The sequence below is a fragment of the Temnothorax americanus genome, unplaced genomic scaffold, assembly GCF_048541705.1.
Source record: "Temnothorax americanus isolate GAGA-0224 unplaced genomic scaffold, ASM4854170v1 Scaffold2, whole genome shotgun sequence".
NCBI lineage: Eukaryota > Metazoa > Arthropoda > Insecta > Hymenoptera > Formicidae > Temnothorax > Temnothorax americanus.
In genome coordinates this window covers 1,423,146-1,444,734 of record NW_027509338.1, presented here as the reverse complement: position 1 = coordinate 1,444,734, position 21,589 = coordinate 1,423,146, and the positions used below count along the sequence as shown (strand labels likewise).

Here is a 21,589-nt window from a genome sequence, read left to right as displayed (position 1 = left end):
GAAGATACCGAAGTGACGAGCGCATATGGCTCCTGCGCACATGACGCGGAAACGTTTGCCGCGCAGTAAGAAGGGATGCTGTAGCCAATCAACGTGCCGATTTTCATTAGAAGAAGAAGTTTATTGGCTGCCGCGTCCTCTTTTCCCGCGCGACAAGCGTTTCAGCGTCCTGTGCGCAGGAGCCAGAGCCGGGTTTCACGTCGTCTTTCCTTTCGATAAACGTTGCGTGCTTGCGAGATCTCGGTCATTTGCCGGCAGAACGTACGTGCCATGCGTCAGTGAGTCAGTAAACGTAATTGAATAAGCAATTATAAAGAATAAAGGTTGTTGCCCGGGAATCACAGCGAACGGACGTAAATTTCGCCGATAGAGGCAGTGTCGCGCGACAGCGCGTGACCGGTGTAACACCGAAGTGACTGAAGGCGCCCTGAGTGATTATATTACGTCTTAATACGTTAACGCGAATTTGCTTCGGATTTCGCAATTGAATTCAGTATAGATCTTTTGCCGGGAGAACGTCGTAGCGGACATATCGCGAGGCGGTTTTTCTGACGTCCTGGACACTTGAACCGTGTGATACGTTTGTGAGCGTATCTCTTATCTCGTATAAGGACTAATAAGTACTCGAAGCGTCAGCGTCGTGACTGTGATTCAGAACAAAGAAAGATCACTTGTCGGGAAAAACAATTGGTACCACGATCTTTTACGTGTTCGCGATATTGCGAACTGTAGGTACTTGTGAGATGAGTTTTACGCGAGACCGAAACGTTATGCGATACGAGACGGTTGAGTGTTCGTATGTACGAAGTGTGGCGATTGTACGAGTGAGAGTCAGAGAGGATAAAAATAACTCATAATACTTTTTTGATTGAATACGGTGTACATTGTACAAGCCGTTCGAACCTCTCCTCCTTTCGCACCGTCCTCTGCTATTCCGGGTGTCGTTAATATTTGAAACTGATTTAATAACAGTTATATTCTGTGTTGCGTGAAATCACTATCTTCTGTGGAGACTATAAGGCAAACAATCGGTATTCATACGGGAGACCGATCTGTTGGAACGAGCAGCCGAGACGTCGGTACCTGTAACGAAGGAAGGAAAGATTGTCAATCAGAGGAATCCTTGGCGGTGAAATCAAGTGGCAACCATAACGAGTGAATTAATGTTTATTGTTTAGAGCGTCTATTTTTCACAACTTTAGCTTAAGAAAAAAAACTTGAATAACTTAACTAAAATTTACGTTGCGAAAAATTGAAAACAAATTTTACATCTCAACACATTGCAAGCTAATAGAACATTGCTGGCAAACCTGTTCTTTTATGCCTTTGATCTGCTTTCGTTTGATCTGCCTTTTCCATATCATCTTCCAGTATTATCTAAAAACATATCAGCATAGCTTATTTCATACATATATATGCCAAGATATTTATTTTTGCCATATTAAATAAATTTTGTCATTCTGTTGTTGGAATAACTATCTTATTGTTAGAAGGGTTCATATAGAGAGGGGGGCGGACACAAAAAAACTGATTTTTACCAGCCAAAACTTTTGTCACCTACTTTTAAATTTAAAGAAGAATTTTTAAGAAAATCCAAAAAATATGGAGAAACAAGCAAGAGAATTTTATCTCCAAGTTCTAATTGAATTTGAAAAGGCAATATCAGAGGATAATGTTATTGACAGCTTAAAAAACTTAAGCAATTTAATTGACTCCATAAGTAACGTAGAAAATAAAAAAACTTTGAGAGATTATTCTGATAATGCTAGCAATCCTCTTGAAAGCACTAATTTAGTTATCTTAGCTTGTAAGCATAATAAAGTAAAAATTCTAGATTATCTGTTTGACAGTGATAGTAGAATTCTGAATAACCTGTCTGTTGTTACTGGAAGAAATACTATACTACCAGATGATGAAGATGAAATGTGCCATAATGCGTTTTATTACGCTATACGTTCATGCAACGCTGAGATTCTTGATACACTCATTAGTAAATGGCCAGGTAATTATTTTGCTGTTAATTTAGGCAAATTGGATGAAATTCTTTCCAGAGCTTATGAAGAATTAAAGTTAAAAGATGTACCATTGACAAACGAAATCGAAATTTTTATTGAAAATAAGTTAATAAATCTTCGTTTCTTCTCTAATAATACTTCTCGACAAGATCAGAATGTGAAAAGTTGTTTTAATAACATCAGAGAACGGATTGAATTAATACTTCAAAACATTAATTTGTTAAAGACAGATTACTCAAACACGGAAAAAGTAGATAAAAGGATTTTATTTGTAATCAAATTTATCGCACAAAATATTCATATATTAAAGCGGCAGTTGAGATCAACTTATGATAGATTACCTTGGGAAGAAATTGAGTTTTGCTTAGTCAGTTTCATTTCCTCTCACACAAAACGGCAAGAAATTAATCTGTTTTATAATGCTACATTGAATAAAAGCAAAATACTAAATCACTTGGAAAATTTTGCAAGAAAACTTGAAGACGAAAAAGATAGTATAGAAAATGTGAATAATGGTAAATTCGCTGATTTTCCAAAGTTAAAACGCGAGAAAGTTGTTGCCGAAATTATTAACAGTTATCCTCAATTTGAAGAGTTGTATGACGATTATCAACAAATTAGAGACATCCATTCTTTAATGAAAATAAGTGATTATATAAAGTTGGCATTATCAACTGATCCTAAAAAAAGGGAAGGACAGTTAATTATTATAAGAGTATTACAGGTTATCGGTGAGCATTTAAAGAATACTTTAGAATCCCCCAAGTTATCTAATACTACAAGTGAGCTTTTGCTATTATCGTTACCAAAAAATACAAGAAAAGTAATTATAGATTTGCGTAATTCACTATCGCATGCTTATTCACTTTCCAAAAGAACAGAAATTGAGGAAAATACAGATGTTAGTTTTTTTACTGGTGTTCAAAATGATACTAAAAGAATCGATAATGTGATTACTGATATTCTTTACAATAACAAAATTAAAATGACCAAAATGCTGCTAAAAAGAATTGCTAATAGTGAAAGCTTAGGTGAGATAAAAGAAATTGCTGTACTATTTAGTAATGTTAAATTGGATGAAATAATATCGGAAAATTTTAAAATGATGGAACACGTGAAGCTTGAGAAACTCATTAAAGAATTAAGCGACAGTGTAACTGACAAGACGAATTATGAAAAAGACTTGTTTAAAATAATTAATAACATAATCAATTGTGCGGAATCTCAATCAGAAAATATCAGAACTGAATATGTTACAGGATTTAGATTATTAAAGAGCATAACTAGCTTTAGTGACACACTTGAGATTGATCACAATGTTATTAAAAGAATGAAATTGTGTGCTGATCGAATATTAAAGTGCATGACTCCAAAAATAGAGCCTCATAGCCTTAAAGAAATTGCTGAGTTGTCAGTTATAATTTCTCATAGTGTTAGATCAAGAATACAAAATGATAAGGTCGATAAAGTAAACAAATTAATTTACGAAATTTTTTTCTATATTTCTGAATTTGGAATAAGTGACATCAAATGGATTAAAAAATTAAGAGAAAAATTGAATGAAAGAGGTTCGTTTATCTCTACATATAAACAAAGGAAGACTTACGATGTAACGAAAGAAAAATATAATAACCAGCTTGCATTAAAGCTGTCTGAACTAAAAGGTATTTTAAGCAATAACGCATTAAATGATCAATTAATAGAAAAATTACCTTTCTATAAGAGTGACAAAAAATTGCAAACACTAGTAGAAATGCTTGTTCTTGATATAATGTCAATTTTAGGTAGCTCAAAGCATTACTTGGAAAATAATTTACTTTTCTTAGACGATAACACTCCTTTATTAACTGGAAAATGTTTACGTAATCATTTAGCGCATGATAATGCCTTGGTTGACGTTTTATTATCTGATCCTTCAATAGCCGTTGTTTTAAACGCTAAAAAACTTACTGAAGAAAATATAATAAAAAGCAAGAAAAAAATTGGCAAGTTATTAAGTGATAATTCTTCCAAATTGAGAGAGAAGTACGATCAAAACTTAGATACCGTTACTAATCAGGAAAGAATGTTTGCTGCTTTCGAAGAAGGAAATCTAGAAAGTTTAAATGATTGTCTGAAAAAAGGAGCAGATATTAATGCTAGAAATGTTAATTTATGGACCGCGTTACATTTTGCTGCTAAGGGACCCAGTCTAGAAGTTACAAAATTTATTCTTGATCAAAATTTAAGCGTTGATGTGAAGGATATTAATGGTCAAAGCCCATTGCACGTTGCTGCTGCGCATGGAAGGAAAAACATTGTAGAGTTTTTTATAAAAGAAACAGGTTTTAATGTTGCTGAACTAGATCAGATTGGCAGAACACCGCTACATGTTGCTGCTCAAAATGGTCACAAGGATACTACGAAAGTTTTATTAGAAAATGAAGCTAATGTTATTACCCAAGATAAATTTGGTCTTTCAGCTTTACACTATGCAATAAATAATAATCATAATATCGATGTGGTCAAAATTCTATTGGAAAAAGATGTGAACGTTGATATTAATGAAACTATGGGTGGCTTTACCCCGTTGCACGTAACTGCAGAAAGAGGTCATCTAGAGTTAGTTAACTTCTTGCTTCAAAATAAGGCAAATGTTAATGCTAGAAATGATCAATATTTGACACCATTACATGTAGCAGCAACATACGGCCACCTGGAAGTAGTAAATGCTTTAATTCTAAAAGGAGTTGATATTAACGCTCGAGACATAAGTGGCTGTACATCATTACACTATGCAGTACAATACGGTCATGAGAACACAGCTAATATTCTATTGAAGCATGGAGCTAATGTTAATGCTGTTAACAAATTCTACAATAATACACCTTTGCATTATGCAGTAAAAGACGGACACGAGGGAATTGTTAGAGCTCTATTGAGAAATAAAGCCAACGCTAGTATTGCCACTGTTACAAATTTTACTTCATTGCATTTTGCTGCCAAGAATGGTCATCTAGGAATAGTAGTTGCTCTACTTAATCATGGTGTTGATATTTGTGCTCAAGATCGATGTAACGCTACACCATTATTCTATGCAGCAGAAAGTGGCCATAAGGAAATTGCTGAACTTTTAATAAGAAAGAGAGCAGAAATTAATGTCAAAGCTAACAATAATATGACACCATTACATGTAGCTGCTCAGGAAGGTCACGAAGACGTTATTAATCTTTTAATAAAAAATAGAGCTGAGGTTGATGCAAAAACTCATGACGGTAGGACACCACTACATCTAGCTGCTCTGAAAGGCCACAAAGATATTATTAATATTTTAATAAAAAATAAAGCTGAAGTTAATGCTGAAACTCGTGACGGTATTACACCATTGCATCTAGCTGCTCTAAATGGTCAAAGAGATGCTATTGTTTCTTTAATAAAAAATAAAGCTAAAGTCAATACTAGAGATAATAATGGTATTACACCGTTACATGCAGCTGTTGTAAAAGGCCACAAAGATGTTGTTAACCTTTTAATAAGAAATAAAGCCAAAGTTGATGTAAGAGATTTTGCAGATTATACACCATTACATACAGCCGTGGAAGCAGGTCATAAAGAAATCGTTGAAATTTTGGCAAAAAACGGAGCCAATGTCAATGTCAAGAGTAACACCTTAACACCATTGCTTTCTGCTATAAAATATAATTATAAGGAAATCGTTGAAATTCTTATAGCAAAAGGAGTTAATATCAATGGCGTTGAACCTTTGACACTAGCAGTTCTTGCTGGTTACCGAGATATTGTAGAAATTTTGCTAGAAAACAAAGTTTATTTTAATATAAATAATCCTAAAATCGCTGCACTATTACACTTGGCTGCTAGTAAAGGTCATAAGGATATAGTAAAAGTTCTGATAACAAGAGGAGTTGATGTTCATGCTGTAACTGGTATTTATAATTTAACACCATTATATTTGGCAGCACAGGAAGGTTATGAGGAAGTTGTTGAGATTTTAATAGCAAAGGGCGCTAACGTTAATGTTAAATCTAACGTTGATAATAATACCCCATTACATGCAGCAGCAAGATATGGTCGTGGTAATGTTGTAAAAGTTTTACTAGATAATAAAGCAAATATTAATGTTAAGGATAACATGAATAGAACACCTCTGGAATTTGCAGTGTCATATGGTCATTTACAGATAGTTAAAATGTTACTGCAGTACGAGAAAATAGATATGAATGCAAAAGGTAATGATGATTATACGATATTGCATATTGCTTCACAAGAAGGTAAGTTAGAGGTGGTAAAATATCTAGTAGATCAGGGGTCTGATGTTAATGCTAAAAATGCTTCTGGTTCAAAACCTATACATATTGCAGCTAGAGAAGGTCATAAAGATACTGTAGAGTTTTTCCTTAGTAAGGGGTTAAGTATTAATGAAAGTGGTTTAGATAATCAGATATTATTACATTATGCTGCAATGAAAGGTCATTTAGAAGTTGCAAGGTATTTAATAACACGAGGTGCTGATGTTGATGCTAAAGATGTTAATGGTTTAACTCCTGTGCATATTGCTGCTAATTTAGGCCATAAAGACGTTCTTGAAATTTTATTACAACATGGCGCAGTTTATAACGCTGTTTACTACAAGTTTCATATAACACCATTAGAAATGTCTAGTAACAAAAACGTTATCAATCTATTAACATTCACTGAGAAATTGTTTGAGGCTGTAAAACGTAATGATTCTTTAGAAATTGAGAATTACATTAAAACAGGGGCTGTCGTTAACGCTAAAAATGCTAAGGGAACATCATTACATTATGCTGCGTGGAAAGGCTATGATAGGATTGTCAATATTCTGTTACAAAATAAAGCTGATCCTAATGCAGTTGGTAATAAGGGATTTACCCCTCTACATTATGCTGCTAAGTTTTCTCACTTAAAAGTTGTAAAGCTTTTATTATCTAACGGTGCGGTATATAATGCTGTTTCTGATAGTGGTAAAACACCATCAGATTTTACTGTAGATAAAAGTATAACTAGTTTATTTAAATTACTGAGTGATTCATTTAAAAATATTAAAAATAATAATTCTCAAGTTGTTAATGATCTTAACAAGATAAAGGATATTGATACAGTAAAAGCAATAATGAATGCTTATAACAGAGAAAAGAAAACGTTAGTAGTTGCTGCAGTGCATAGTAACTTTTCAAAAGTCGAACAGTTGAAAGAGATATCACAAGGTGATGTATCCGCTCAGATAATTCTAGCTTTGGAGCTTTTTAATCAGGGCCATTATCAAAAAGCCTTAAGTATTTTCAAAAGCGCATATAGAAAAAGAAAAGAAATATTAGGATCAGATAATCCTGGCACTTTAGATTTTCAGACATACATAGGTAAAGTATCTTTTGCGCAAGGAGCTTATCAAGAAGCTTTAAATACATTTGAAGACATTTTCCAAAAACAGAAAGAAATACTGGGTTTGAATGATAAGAATACTTTAAGTACAAGAAGTATAATCGCTTTAGTGCTGCACAAGCAAGGAAGGAATGAAGAAGCTCTTAATATTTATAAAGAAGTTTGTAAGAAGCAAGAGGAAATACTAGGGCCAAATGATTTAGATACTTTAGATTCTTACTTTCACATGGCACTAGTATTAGATAAACAAGGAAATTACGAAGAAGCGTTAAACATCAATAGAACAGTTTTTGAAAAAAGAAAAGAAATATTAAGTGCAAATGACATGTCAGTTGTATTTGTTCAAAATAATATAGCAATGGTACTCGCTAACCAAGGTAAGCATGAAGAAGCACTGAAAATTTATAAAGAGGTTTTCGAGAAGAAGAAAACGATTTTAGGTATTAATCATTCTAGTACTTTGAAAACGTTATTTAATATTGCTTCAAATCTCTTCAATAAAAAAAAATATCATGAAGCTTTGAAAACTTTTCAAGAGGTTATAAATATCCAGAAAAATGCTTTGGGAGCAAATCACCCTGAAACCTTAGATACTCAATACAACATGGCAATTGTACTTTTTTCTCAAGGCAAATTTATTGGTGCACTTAAAGTTTTCAGAGAATGTTTTCATCAAATCAAAGCTATTTTTGGACCAAATCATTCTACTGTTTTGGATATTTTAAATAAGATAAAAAAGATTAATGAGTTATTAAAGTATGATGGCAGCGATGCATCGGAAATTTTTCAGTATATGCAGGAAGACATTAACATTGCTGCTAGTAATGGTGATATACAAGCTCTTCAACGCCTATTAAAAGATGGAGCTGATGCAAATGACAAAGACATTGATGGAAGAACACCGTTACATTACGCTGTTAGTAATGGACAGGCAAGTATTGTAAACATCTTACTAAGGAACAGAGCTGATGTTACTCAAACTACTAATAAAGGTAATACACCATTACACATTGCTACTTCTAAAGGTTACAAAGAAATTGTTGACATTTTATTACAACATGTGAGTCATGATAAATTAAACAATTATATCAACGCTAAAACCGCTGCTAGCGGTGCTACATCGCTTCACGTTGCAGCTAAGAATGGTTTTTTCGATGTTACGAAGTCTTTATTGAAGCGAGGTGCAAGTCATAACATTAAAAATAATGAAGGTAAAACACCTCTTGATCTTTCTAAGGACCAAAACGTTAATGACTTACTGAAACTAGTTGAAGAAATGTTTAAAGATGCAAAAAATGGTAATGTTGAAATGATCAACAAATTAAAGGCGGTAAAACCTGATGAGTTTGTAGTTGTAACAAATGCTCGTAATAATCAAGGAAATACATTATTGCAAGTTGCTGTAGCTAATAGACACAAGAATGTTGCGAGTAAATTGTTAGAAATGCTGAAAAAGCTAGGTGAAAAATAAGTTGTCAATACAAAGAAGGGAGTTAAAAGCTTAAAACTTCAATTTAATGCTGTTGAAATATAATGTAACTCAATAAGTTAATAATCTTAAAGAAATTGAGTATTGGTAGTTTGCTATCAAAAATATAGTAGATAAAATATCCCTATCTTTTTTCGTCATGCTGTTAATTCTGTTGTTCTTTAATTATTTTGAATATTATAAGAAAGGCTATATAACACCATAATAGTACACTTTAATAGTAACTTTAAGCCCTAAGTCATATAAGAATTTTATTTAGATATAATAAGTAGTTGTGTATGTGCTGTGATACGCGTTCAAAAAATTAAAAGTTAATAATTTTAAAGAAATTAAGTATCGGTAGTTTGCTATAAAAAATGGAGTTAAGCAAAATATCTTCTTCATTTTGTCACGCTGTTGTTTCGGCTTTTCTTTAATGGTTTCGATTATTATGAGAAAAGCTGCTACCGTACCGCCCATATCTTAATCGTAGCATTACGCCCAAAGTTATGCTGGATTTTTTTTATATTTGAACTAATAAAAGTTCTATAAATCACGTTAAAAAATTAAAAATTTTTTAGTTATAATATCTCTATTTAGAATAGTGGAAACTAGGTGAATGAAACGTATTGATTCTTTATTTGCTATCAGATTAAGTTCTGTTTATTACAGCCACTTTTCAGATCATTTTTTTATTTTTTATATTTGAATTTCTTACATAATATAAGGGTGTATTTTTTGTGTCACTTTGCTTATCTTTCTTTATAAAAGTATGTTTTTTTTACCATATTTAGTTTTTGTTTGATTGTTGTAATATAATTTTACTGCTGCGTTTTTTAAATTGCGCATTATAATCAATAATTTACTTTTCTAATTTGACTGAAAATGTAAGCAGTCTTCTCTTAATTTGAGTGTAATAAAAAATAAAGCTTATTTTTTTATTTTTAGTGTGCGTGCCTATATGGGATGGATATAATTAACTTACGATTATAGTTTATCATAATTGATAATGTGTAAGAATATTATCACGAAAGACAACATCTGCAATCATAATTTGATTGCGAACACGATGAAAAGGATTGACTTTTTTACGTTTGTGCTGTCATAAATCGCCACTGTCACGCTAGAATGATCTTTGCACAATTTGTTAGTTAGTTGCTTTGCTTTTTGTTTTGTTTTGACAAAAATAGTGATTGATCCTTTACACTGATATAATTCAGCTAATGTAATAAGTTTGCTATATTTTTCTGACTATAATGCATAAATAATTTCTTGCTTGATTCTTGTAAACTTTATATTCAATAGAAACATTTTCTGTCTGGTTAAGACTTTTCAGCAAGTTTAACCATATCATCAGGAGGGATCACAGATAACATGAAGGTTTAGATAAAATTTCTATGAATGTATTTTATAATAATTTCTATTTGAATTCCAAAGTTTATGTTGAATATACTATTTGTTTCGTCAAACACGAGAGTTTTGATGGTTATTGTGAGCAAAGTTTTATGTTAAATATTGTCTATACATAGTGTTTTTTTTGTTTTTTTTGTTTTTTTTTCTGACTATCTGTGACCACTTCTTACCTTACACACACGCACGCACGCACGCACTCACAACAATAGTAGCAGAGAGGGTTTGAAGTCAGAATATTCTACGGGAGTGACGAACCGTGGGGTCCTTATCTCTGCTGTGACACACACGCACATGCACACACATGGGATACTACAGACTTTACTTTTTTGTTGTGCATTCTGGGTAATGCTAAAGAAATCTTAAAAAAAAGGAAAAGAAAGGAAGTTTTTCGATTAAATCATCGGTTCGTAGAATTTCTTCCAAACTTCCATAACGTTGTGATACATTATTTCAGTAATGTGATACATTAGTATAGTGTATTAAACATTATTTTTTCAATTTTTATAAAAAATTCTGATCCACCTTGACTGTAATAACTATTGATTAGATTAACATCAAAACTAAGTAATACAGTTATATCTCTTCTCTCTTTCACATTTTCTCAATTTATTCGTCAAATAATATATATATTGCCATTTTTGATATAGAGGTTACTACCTACAGGAACAATTGCAGCATTACTTGTACAATACAAGTTGCGTTTCTAGTTCTTTCTGAATTTAAATTTTTAGTCAAGTATAGATCTAAAATCCAATTTTGTATTACTCTGTTTTTTATAACGCATGAGCCAATTTGTTAGCGTTTACTCAAAAATATTTCGCATAAATCGCCTGGAAAACATGGACACGAATACTTACCGTTCCGACGCACCCGCCAAAAAACCTGCCATACACGGATTCGTTAGCAAAATTTATGAATCAGATACAGGAATAGGATTTCCCATTTCGACGGGAAAATTCTACTGGCGTCTCTGGAGAGACTTAAGGAATTGAAATCTGGGTATTAATATACTAGGTCGCAATTACTAATAGGACTTCCCGAGTTGGTTTGCGGAGAAGGACTCCTATGGCAGTAACCGGCACAACTGACAAGAATCGGAGGATTTTGCCACGATTTTCTCAAACACTACTTGATGCAATAATTTTCCGCTCCCAATTCATATATGTAAGATCCATATCAGGTCAAGTTACAGCTGCCGGACAAGCCTTATCACAAATTCACCATTGATATTATCGCCATGTATCGGCGTCATCTACCGGATTTTTGGAGAAAAAGAGTCGACATGCTGTACAAGAACGTGTACCTGAGATACGAGAAATTATACATTCAACGGGAGACCGTGATGCGAACGAGAGACATACTCTGCCGTACCGAACAAATCGAGTACAGACCAAGAGTCAACGCAGAAAACACCGCGGTTGCCGCAACCGCCTATGATGTAAATAGCCAGAGCATTCGCTCCACGATTACCGGCGAATCTCACGTTGGTTTTGCTCCTAATGCGGCAAGGATAGCATATTAACAAAGAAATGCCACCCCCCGCCGGAAAATGCCACTGGGACCAAGAAAAAAGCGGGCCTACCTTTTGGTTCTCCGAGCCCGAAAAAGACCACTAAAAGAAGAAAGTTTGCAGGAATTTTTGCGGATAGAGTTGCCGAAATTCGAAGAAATCCGAGGACTGGTTGCAACATGTCATCCGGATTAAGACGGGCGTACCGATTAATCAGCGATACCGATATTGCCGCGTTCCAGGACGGAACACGCCTGGTTCCAAAATGTACACGATCGGTTTCACGAAGTGGACCGAAATGCTGGCACTCCGCCAACCCACCGTAATAAACATTGTAAAGAATATTTCCGAGGCGATTGTAGTACGTCATGGATGCTTCGAAGACGTCCTCTCGGATAACGGCAACTATGGTTTTGATAATTATTTGATCTACTACAGGGATTTAGGATACGTCAACGTTTCACACTGGCACACGTCTTACGTTGTGTGTCTCGGTCGAACGCACCAATCGCACCAATCAACACCATGATTACAATATGTCCAGAACAACTATAAGACCTGGGATGAACAATTGTCTAAGCTGCAGGTTTACCTATAACTGTGATGTCACCGCCTTCCTCAATCACGGGCATAAATTGAGATGCCCAAAGAAAAACAGCAAACCCAAGACCGCTGCACATCGTTTGCCGTCGTTTGGAAGAGGCGTACGAGTTAATAAAGATTCAGTTAACCTGCGCTACAATTTGCGAGACTGGTTGCCTCACAATGGGGATTGGGTGTGTAAACGAGACAACTCGCTGTCTAACAAGCAGGCAGGATTCCTCGCGCCGAAGTACATGGAGCCACTAGAAATACGCCACATTATCTCTTTGGTCATCTTGGACCTCAGGAGCTCCTAGAGGAAATGGATATGTAAAAGGTATACAGAAATTTGTTTATCTTGTATATTTAGTCTGTGCAGAATTTTGGTTTTATATCCGTATATAGAGATTTAATATAGGTATATTCATTCGTGTGTATTTCGTATGCACAAATTGAATATACACATAGGGGAAGTGCAGGATACTCTAAACTTTTTTAAAGATAATTTGAGAACCATTATAGATAAATAACAAAAAAATGTTTCTTTTATTATTTAAATACATAGGCCACGAATAGAATACACATATTTTATTTCATACACAGAGCTCTATATACTCATACATAAATTGCGTATATCTTTTACATATCTTGTATGTACTATTTCTCTAGAGACTGCACAGACAAGTAGTATCACGTGCCCATTCAAGATTTGAAGCGGCCATCGAAGAATTGTGCGACAACCCGTCGGAATACGATTCAGTTCAGCCGGCCATGGAGGAATGCTGAGTTACGCTTTTCTGTGCGGAATTAGAAGCGACACAACCATTCGCGTTGATTCCAGCAGAACGAGACAAACCGCGAATTGAGATGATCCAGCAGTCCGACGCCGCTAATTGGGCGAAACAAGCTGATCACGCCGCCACTGCTGAAGCCACTGATAGTAATATTACTATATGTAGATATATATATTTTCATAATTAATATTTATATGTATATAAATATTATATGTATATTATATTTATATGTATATTTTTTATAGTATTATATATATATACATATATATATATATATATATATGTATGTATTATTCTTAAATTTTACCGTATTATCTTTACATGAACATTTTACAGTACATTTTTGTATATTTCTTTAAGGAGATAATTTATTCAAAGTAGTTATTCGAATATTATAGATTTACTAAACAATATAATACGTACTGAAGCATCAAATACAAATATTATGATTTCTTTGAAAGACTAATTACTAGATAAGAAAAACGATAACTTTTTAAGTATGTTTATACGTAAAAACGTCTTGTAAAAATAAGTTTTGCTACTTGTAAAATGTTACAATTGCAAAATACATTAAATTTCATCAATTTAGAAGAAAGAAAAAAGATATAAATGTACAAATATCGTTGACTTTATCAACAAAGTCACCAAGAAAATGTCAAATTTGACAGAAATTAAAGCAAGCTGTAAGATAAGTAAGAAAATTATATCATGTGAAGAAAGACAATGCGGAATAAGATATGCAATTAGTATACATGGCAGTAGATCAATTTTTTTGGCGAGTAACAGCAAAAAACTAAATTACCCACAACTAAATTAATGGGAAATGACTTTTGGTCGAATGGGCTGTTTATGTTTACAGTTCAGGCATTTTGATTAAAAATCTCAATGGGCACAACCCTCAAAGATGGACTGTTTTATTGTTTCAGTGTTATTGACTTCAGAGCGTACCTATCGCATGATTGATGATTCAGCAAAGGTTTCCTTACACTCTTCGAAAGTATATTAAATATTTATAAGTGTGTAATATTTGCAGATTCTTGAACATACACGCTCCCATACACCGTCTCATACATTTAAACAAGAATATATCTATATATAACTGCGTATAGATGGTTGTGCGTTTTCAGACGTCACTCTTGTGCGAGCTTCTTGGGCGCGGCGACACGACGTCCGCCGAGTTTCCCTAGGTGTTACTCGCACACAGTTGCAAATGCCGTGCCGACTTTATAGAACGATGAGTTGGTTGCTTTATTGCTTTTTCGCACGGTCCAACGTCGACAATGACACTTTAATCTGTTCTTTTCAGAACACGTTTACTTGTACGTTAGCAAGATTTTTGCGGCCTTCTTGGCTTAATTACTCGACGTACTCGGCAAACACGCTTTATGAACTACGCTCACAGGCTCTTGAACGCACAAATACGTATGTACTTACATGTCATACTGTGCATCCATTATTTCATACATACATATTTGCCTCCGTCCATAGGTGTATTTTTGTATGGTATATATTTTGTATATGTGAGAGGTGTGGGAGTGTGTATGTACAGACGGCGTCATTAATGCCTTCCACCTGAAGCATTGTACATGTAACGTGCACTATATAAATTTCCAGAACACAGCTAGGAAGGCATTAATGACGCTGTCTTTACAAGAACATGCAAATATATTACACACATATAAACATTTAATACACTTCCGAAATGTAAGGAAACTGTATCATCATGCAGTTGGTTAGGTTCAATATCACCGAAATGGTTCATTTTCGACAGTTGTGTCCATTGAGACTAAATTACAAAATACCAAAATTTAAATTCACTTGACAGAAAACTATTTTCCATCGATTTAATGTGGGGTTCTATTTTGTAAGCATGTCTGTTTGAAGTAAATGCCAAAGGTAGAATTGTTCTATTTTCAAACAACACGATTTTTATATTTCTCTAGTCCTAAAGCATATAAAGATTTAGCGGTTTTTAAATTTATTTTGTCTGCCTAATCCTATAACATAGGAACAACTTACATATACCTTTTAACTAACTCCGGGTATTTAAAATGTAGCATTTAAAATATTAAAAATTAAAACTGGAACATATTAAAAGAAATTATTATATTTTATGTTTAAACGAAATGTCTTTAAAAGCACATTTATTTTGTAATTTAACAAGAAATAGAGTTGTAGACTTTCAAGATATGGGATTAGATAACGTGTACTGAACACTGTATGTACTTGGATGAAATGTGATTATATAATTCTAGTTAGAGGTATATGCCAATTTTAGAAATAAACAGCATATTTTTTTTAAGTTCTATTATTTTGATGGTTCTTTTTTATTAAATATATTACACGAAGGTGTGTGTATAATTGCATGGTTTAAGAAATATTCCCAGGTAGCAAACGCTCGTCATTTTGACGTCAATTGACGTCAAAAGTCTGTCATTTTGACGTCTTTTGACGTCAATTGACGTCAAAATGACGAGTGCTTGCTACCTGGGTTGGTTTGAAAGTTTGTGTTACCTCAGATAAGTTCTAGTTTTGTAAAGCTGTCTTAATTATTACGTATCAATATTTAAAAACAGTACTTCGAAAATAATAAAAAAAATATATAATTCAGACAGCTATTGATAACAATATTTCTGTGTGTTAATGTGGAAATAGATAATTACACGCGAATATTGCAATATTTGTCAATAACTGAAGAAAATGCATTTACATATATTTGTGAATATTTATTAACGTTGTTTTGTAAAACATACATATCAAACGTGTAAATTACTTTTTGAAAAAATAGTAATTTAAACACTTCAAAATTATTATTTAGCTATTTCAAAAAATATAATAATAATAAAAATATATTTGGCCATTTTTGCATATTCCAAGTTGTTTATTTCTACAGTATATTAAAAAAATATGTTCAAGAAGTTTAAAATTTTTTATTATTAAGCAACCTAACGTAGTGTAAACTTTTACAAACATTCTTTGAATTTTCTTATGCATGTTCTAATTTTCCTAAAGCTAAGAGCTTATTTAATTTTATATAATGTCAGGATCCGTATATACTTGTTCTTTGAAATCTCGGTTTTAAACTTTAAAGAGCAAAGAAACATAATATAAAAAAGTCAATTCTGTAACACAAGTAAAAATTTGTTGATTTTTCTAAGATAAAGTTAACTAATGTTAACTAATTACGTATTATGATGTATTTAATTACAAATATGCAAGTAAATTACATAATTAACTAAAAATATGTATGTTAACCAATTATGCATGTACCTACATACTTAACTAGTATGTATACATATAACTGATACATGTTAACATTGATGTAAGACATTCTGCAAGACAATTAAATCTCATTAAGAAAACTGTTATTAGACATATATTGTGGAAAATACTGTTATGTATCTAACTGATTGGTATAAATGCCGACGATGTGACGTTATCTTTTAGTACATCTTCTGTTCCATGTGTGTCCCGTAATCCATTACCTTATACCACAAATTTGGAATTAAGTAGACGATCTATTCTTTAAACTATTTCTGATATTATGTCAAAGAAAGTTGGGAAATATGCTGCACTTATAATCAGTTTATGCTAAACCTGCAATATCATACAACAGATTAAATTCTCTTTTTATTAGTTTAGGTATTTCATTACATAATCTTCTTTCTGCATAACGTTTTAGTCTAAATATGAAATATTTAATCATAATACAGAACATTATATAGGTCCCATCTTCATTTTTAAAAGAATTGCACGAGTTAAACGCATAAATGATATATATATATATAGTTATAAAAAACGCACAAAAAATACCGAAGTGATAAAAATGTTGTCTTGTATCATTTATGCGTTTAACTCGTGCAATTTATTAATTACAAGAGTATGTAAAAAAAATTGTTGAACAACAAGTATTTATTACGTATAAATATTTTATTATTTAGCGCCATACCTAATGAGAATTTTAACAACGTCGCTATGATTATTCCTACGAGCTAGCATCAGCGGTGTGATTCCAAATGAAGCCTCGCAATTTACGTCGATCAGATTATGCTCCAAAATGTACTCAACAGCTTCCGCATTGCCAGTCGATGCGGCAACGTGTAGAATAGTTTGATCGACATTGTCTAGGAGAGTGACATCGGCGCCCAGAGATACGATGCACTTCGTCGCATCCAAGTTTCCGTGCTTTACCGCTTCGTGCAGCGGCGAGGAGCCTGAAGAGTCCCGTGCATTTAGAAGATTTGCATTGGATGCGACGAGCAAATTAATCACTCTCTCGTGGCCGTGAAATGCTGCGTCAATTGAAGATAGAAATAAGTATATTGCAAATCGGGATGTAGAGAGAAAGGAATAAACATAAATGAAATAAGAGCATACGGAAAGCAGCTAATCACAATTTAATCGGACAGATGTTAAATTTTATTTTAAACTTTCGTTTAATTGTTAAAAGAACAATATAAAAATAGGAGACTCTCTCTCTCTTCTCTCTCTCTCTACGGAATATCGATAAATATTAAAAAAAAACAATGCTAAATGTTTTTATAAAAAATTAAAAACTACTCAAAATAAAATTTTAGTTAGATATTTTATTAAATAATGAAAATTAGAATCCTAGATCCAACCGTTGAAATTATATTACTCAGCTATAAAAGATAGAAGTAAGGGTGTATGTAAACATTATTCTATATAAAAGAGAATACTTATTTAATAGATTTTAAATCTCTCTAAAAAAACATGTGTGAATCAATTAACGATGAACCATAAGTAAATTTATACACAATATTGACTAAAATATTAAGAAAACATAATATAAACATACATTATAGTAATAAAACATTATTTGCTAAAGAAAAATGTGTGTAGTAGGATCCTAAAGTTTATAATTTATCTGAAGAAGATTCCCAAATCACAATCATAAAAAATAAGTCAATGGAAATTATAATAACTATCAGTTTAAGAGATAAATTACTCGCATTACCGACTATGCGTATCTATATAACATAGCAGATTTGAACTGTGCGACTGACTAGATATAAACATCTGCACTGGTAGATAATGGCGATTCCTGTGTGAAGTTAGTTCCATTTAAAACATTTTTTTGTATAATAGAATTATGATTTTTTCTTGATAGAATTTTGAAGATCTAGAGTTTCTGACACATTTTAAAAAGATTCTGACAATAAAAGAAATATAAGATCCAAATACATACATATATAGTGCCAACTTTACATTTTTTTACTTCACGAAATTTATAATGATTCTTCTAATCAAGATAGAGTTGGATATTTTTAATAGAATTCTTGAAGCACTATCCTAAAAAATTTATACCAAATTTTTTCATTCTTTAAAATTCAAATCATATTTTTTTTATAATAAAAAAATTGTAAAAAAATTAGTATATTATAAATATATATATATATATATATATAATCACCAGCAATGTGCAACGCACTGCGGCCATTGTTGCTTCGATCGTCGATGCATGTCGGCAAATGCTTCAACAATATATCGATCGCCTTTTCATCACCAGTTCGGCAGGCAATGAGCAGTGGCGTCCAGCCATCTTTATTGCGTAAATATGCGTTAGCGTTAGCGGTTAAAAGGGCACCGATGCATTGACGCGCTGCGAGACCGCTTTTGGTGCATGCAAGCATCAGAGGTGTCCAGTCGCCGCGTTTTAAAGCGTCCACCGATGCACCTTTATTGACCGAACGATAGTACTTGATATAACAAATGAACAAATCCATATAATTTAATGTGATATAAATTTATATATAATATAATATAATTTAATGTTAATTAATTTAAAAACACACAACGTAAATTATTTTCTACATACACAATCTAAAAAAGTCAATTTAAAAAATTTTATTTTATGTACTACGAAAATAAATAAATATCGGGTGCTGATAAAATCAGAAAAATAAAATAGATCAAATAGAAAGATAAAATGATTTTGTATAATTTAATAATATATGTATATGTGATTGAAAGCAGATTGCAATTTATTTGTCGCGGCAAATAATTAATCGAGAAAGGGGAAATACACGGACCAGAATACCTTTATTCAATAAATATTTCAAAACGTCTTCCTGTGCGAATTGTGCAGCTTCGTGCAATGGCCTCTTCATGTCTTTGTTGGTGACGTTGACTTTAAATGCCGGCATGTCAAAACTTTCGCACAGATATCTCACGATGTTCGTATCTCCCTCTCGTGCGGCCACGTGCAACGCGGTATCGCCGGATGCCACGTGACGAAAATCGCTCCAGTCGCTAATTCCGTGTTTCTCAACTAGAGCTTCCACCTTGTGTACGTCTCCACTGTGACAGGCACGCAGAAAGTCGCGCGACACGTTAGGAACTTCCGTTTGCGATCGCAACATCGTTGAACATGCTTCACCGAAAAAAGAAGAATGTAAATTTCTAACTTAATGCATTTAATAGAAAACCGTACGATGCAAAATGTAGCAAATTTCGCGTGACATTAAAGACAAAAAGAGATAACGAGGCCCTCTATGGTGTCGACCTCACAGACGCGTTCTGTTGCCAGACGTTTGCTAGAAAGAAGATAGGCTGTCGGCATCAGATAAAAGCCTGAGAGAGGCCAACCCGGTCTTTTTCGTGAGACCGTCGAAACCCCCTGTGAGCCCCTGTACTCTACATTCATTTTCGAAATTGGTACTACGTAGCCACGTTCATTTTCTGGCAGTGCCAATAAAACATCATTCTAGTGCGCGTCCGCGCTACATCTGCGCAAATGTACATATACATATAATATGGTGTTATTTTATATAGATAAAATATGTTTTTGGTATATGTATGTATATTACATACGTATAATAGACAGATTTAAAATTAAAATTAGAAATATTTAGAAATGTACTTAAATCATGAAAAAAATAATCTTTATTATACTTATAACTCCCAGACTTCTCTCTGCTGTCAATGTCTGCGTGTCGGTGCATTGCCAGTTCTTCTATAATCTGTAACGAAATACACTCGACATTATCTTATTTACCAACGATCGGTTACATCTAACAAGGAAAATGACTTTGGCAACCAAAAATAAAGATATGAATGTTATTTAAAAAACCAATATAATTTGAATAATTTGCTCAAAACTTTATTTGACACAAACATCAAGAGAAAATATGATTGTAACATACATGATTATAAAAGAACATTATTTTACAAGTTAAACAGAAACGTTATAGAAATTAAGATTTTAATTGTTTGATCTGCAGTAGCTTCAAACTTTTCAAGTAGTGCAGTTCACCCTTCGAGCGTTGATGTTCCATTTGTTTTTGAAATTTCACCAAAGTTCCGGATCGTTTCGCATAAAATCTTTGGATGAAGTTGTGCCGGTGTATAACGTAAGCGGCTCGGTACCGCTGCGTTAATCACGCGCCGAGAGCGCGAACACTTATACCGCGCGCTTTGGCGATAGAAATAATAGCCACGATAGAATATGCATGACCGAATACGTTTCTTTTCTTTTCTTGCAATCATCTGATCGTGAATTCGCGTTGTTTTAACGTTAACGAGATTCTCTGCGATGGAAAAGCTTGCGTAGCGGTCCGGTACACCCCCGAGCCGGTTAGCCTTTAATTGGTTTGTTTGATCGGTGATTCGTGATCCAGCGTAAACAACATATTTCATGCAAGCTGTCATATTCCTCAACCGTTGAAACTATATTACTCAGCTATAAAAGATAGAAATAAGGGTGTACGTAAACATGAGTATTATAGGTAAGATAATCTGTTATATAGTCTATTATAAAATAACTACGACTAAAGCTTACAAAAAAATCACAATTAGTTTGATCACTAATAGTCAACTTATACCATAACTCTATATCACAACCGTCAAAAAATATCATATGTTACAGATTACAGGTAACACTGGAAAAAATTTATCGTTTTGTTTTCTTAATAGCGTAATCGACTGGGCCGGGTTTGCTCGCTCCGAGAGCGATTAATGACGTTACTTCGGCAAATCGACCAATGTTATTGCTATAAAGAGTATAAAGAGTTGTTTCTTTTGCAAGAACGCTCTTCCTTTTCCCACTCTCTGTCGGACCCTTTCTCTTGCTTCCACCAGTGGGCATTTCGCAACCAGAACATTACATTGCAGTAGAGTTTTTGGCATCTGAGAGATCACTTTCAGGGAATCGCATTTGTATCACACCTAAAAAAATGATATATAATTATATTTTCCGCTATATGGGTCAATTCTTAAAAGTGGATGTAAGTATGGCGCTATTGTAACGGCCTAGCAATAAAAGCGTGTCCCACGAAAATCGCCGGCATTGCGCTTTGCGCCTCTCATTCTTCTGCAGGTACTACGTAGCCACGTTCATTTTCCGACACTGCCGATAAAACATCATTCTGGTGCGCGCTACATCTGC

At 33.4% G+C, this 21,589-nt stretch overlaps 2 protein-coding genes across 4 annotated transcripts; one reads left to right on the top strand and one right to left on the bottom strand.

Moving 5' to 3' along the window:
- Nucleotides 1-1,026: 1,026 nt before the first annotated feature.
- LOC143896956 (uncharacterized) lies at nucleotides 1,027-16,559 on the top strand. The gene is made up of 3 exons (XM_077405151.1): nucleotides 1,027-12,725; nucleotides 13,058-13,328; nucleotides 14,216-16,559. Exon 1 carries the CDS (start codon nucleotides 1,603-1,605, stop codon nucleotides 8,884-8,886), a length of 7,284 nt encoding a protein of 2,427 aa, XP_077261277.1. The 5' UTR covers nucleotides 1,027-1,602; the 3' UTR covers nucleotides 8,887-12,725; nucleotides 13,058-13,328; nucleotides 14,216-16,559.
- On the bottom strand, nucleotides 16,542-19,761 carry LOC143896957 (ankyrin repeat domain-containing protein 16). 3 transcript variants are annotated; one of them, XM_077405153.1, is made up of 4 exons: nucleotides 19,244-19,759; nucleotides 18,617-18,880; nucleotides 17,132-17,474; nucleotides 16,542-16,667 (listed from the first exon to the last, which is right to left on the bottom strand). In XM_077405153.1, the coding sequence occupies exons 1-4, from the start codon at nucleotides 19,563-19,565 to the stop codon at nucleotides 16,664-16,666; spliced, it is 933 nt and encodes a 310-aa protein (XP_077261279.1). In that variant the 5' UTR covers nucleotides 19,566-19,759; the 3' UTR covers nucleotides 16,542-16,663. The 3 variants fall into 3 exon arrangements, with proteins under 3 accessions (XP_077261279.1, XP_077261280.1, XP_077261278.1); XM_077405154.1 differs by lacking the exon at nucleotides 16,542-16,667 and having other exon boundaries at nucleotides 16,678-17,474; nucleotides 18,635-18,880; nucleotides 19,244-19,761; XM_077405152.1 differs by lacking the exon at nucleotides 16,542-16,667 and having other exon boundaries at nucleotides 16,679-17,474.
- Between the last annotated feature and the right edge of the window lie 1,828 nt (nucleotides 19,762-21,589).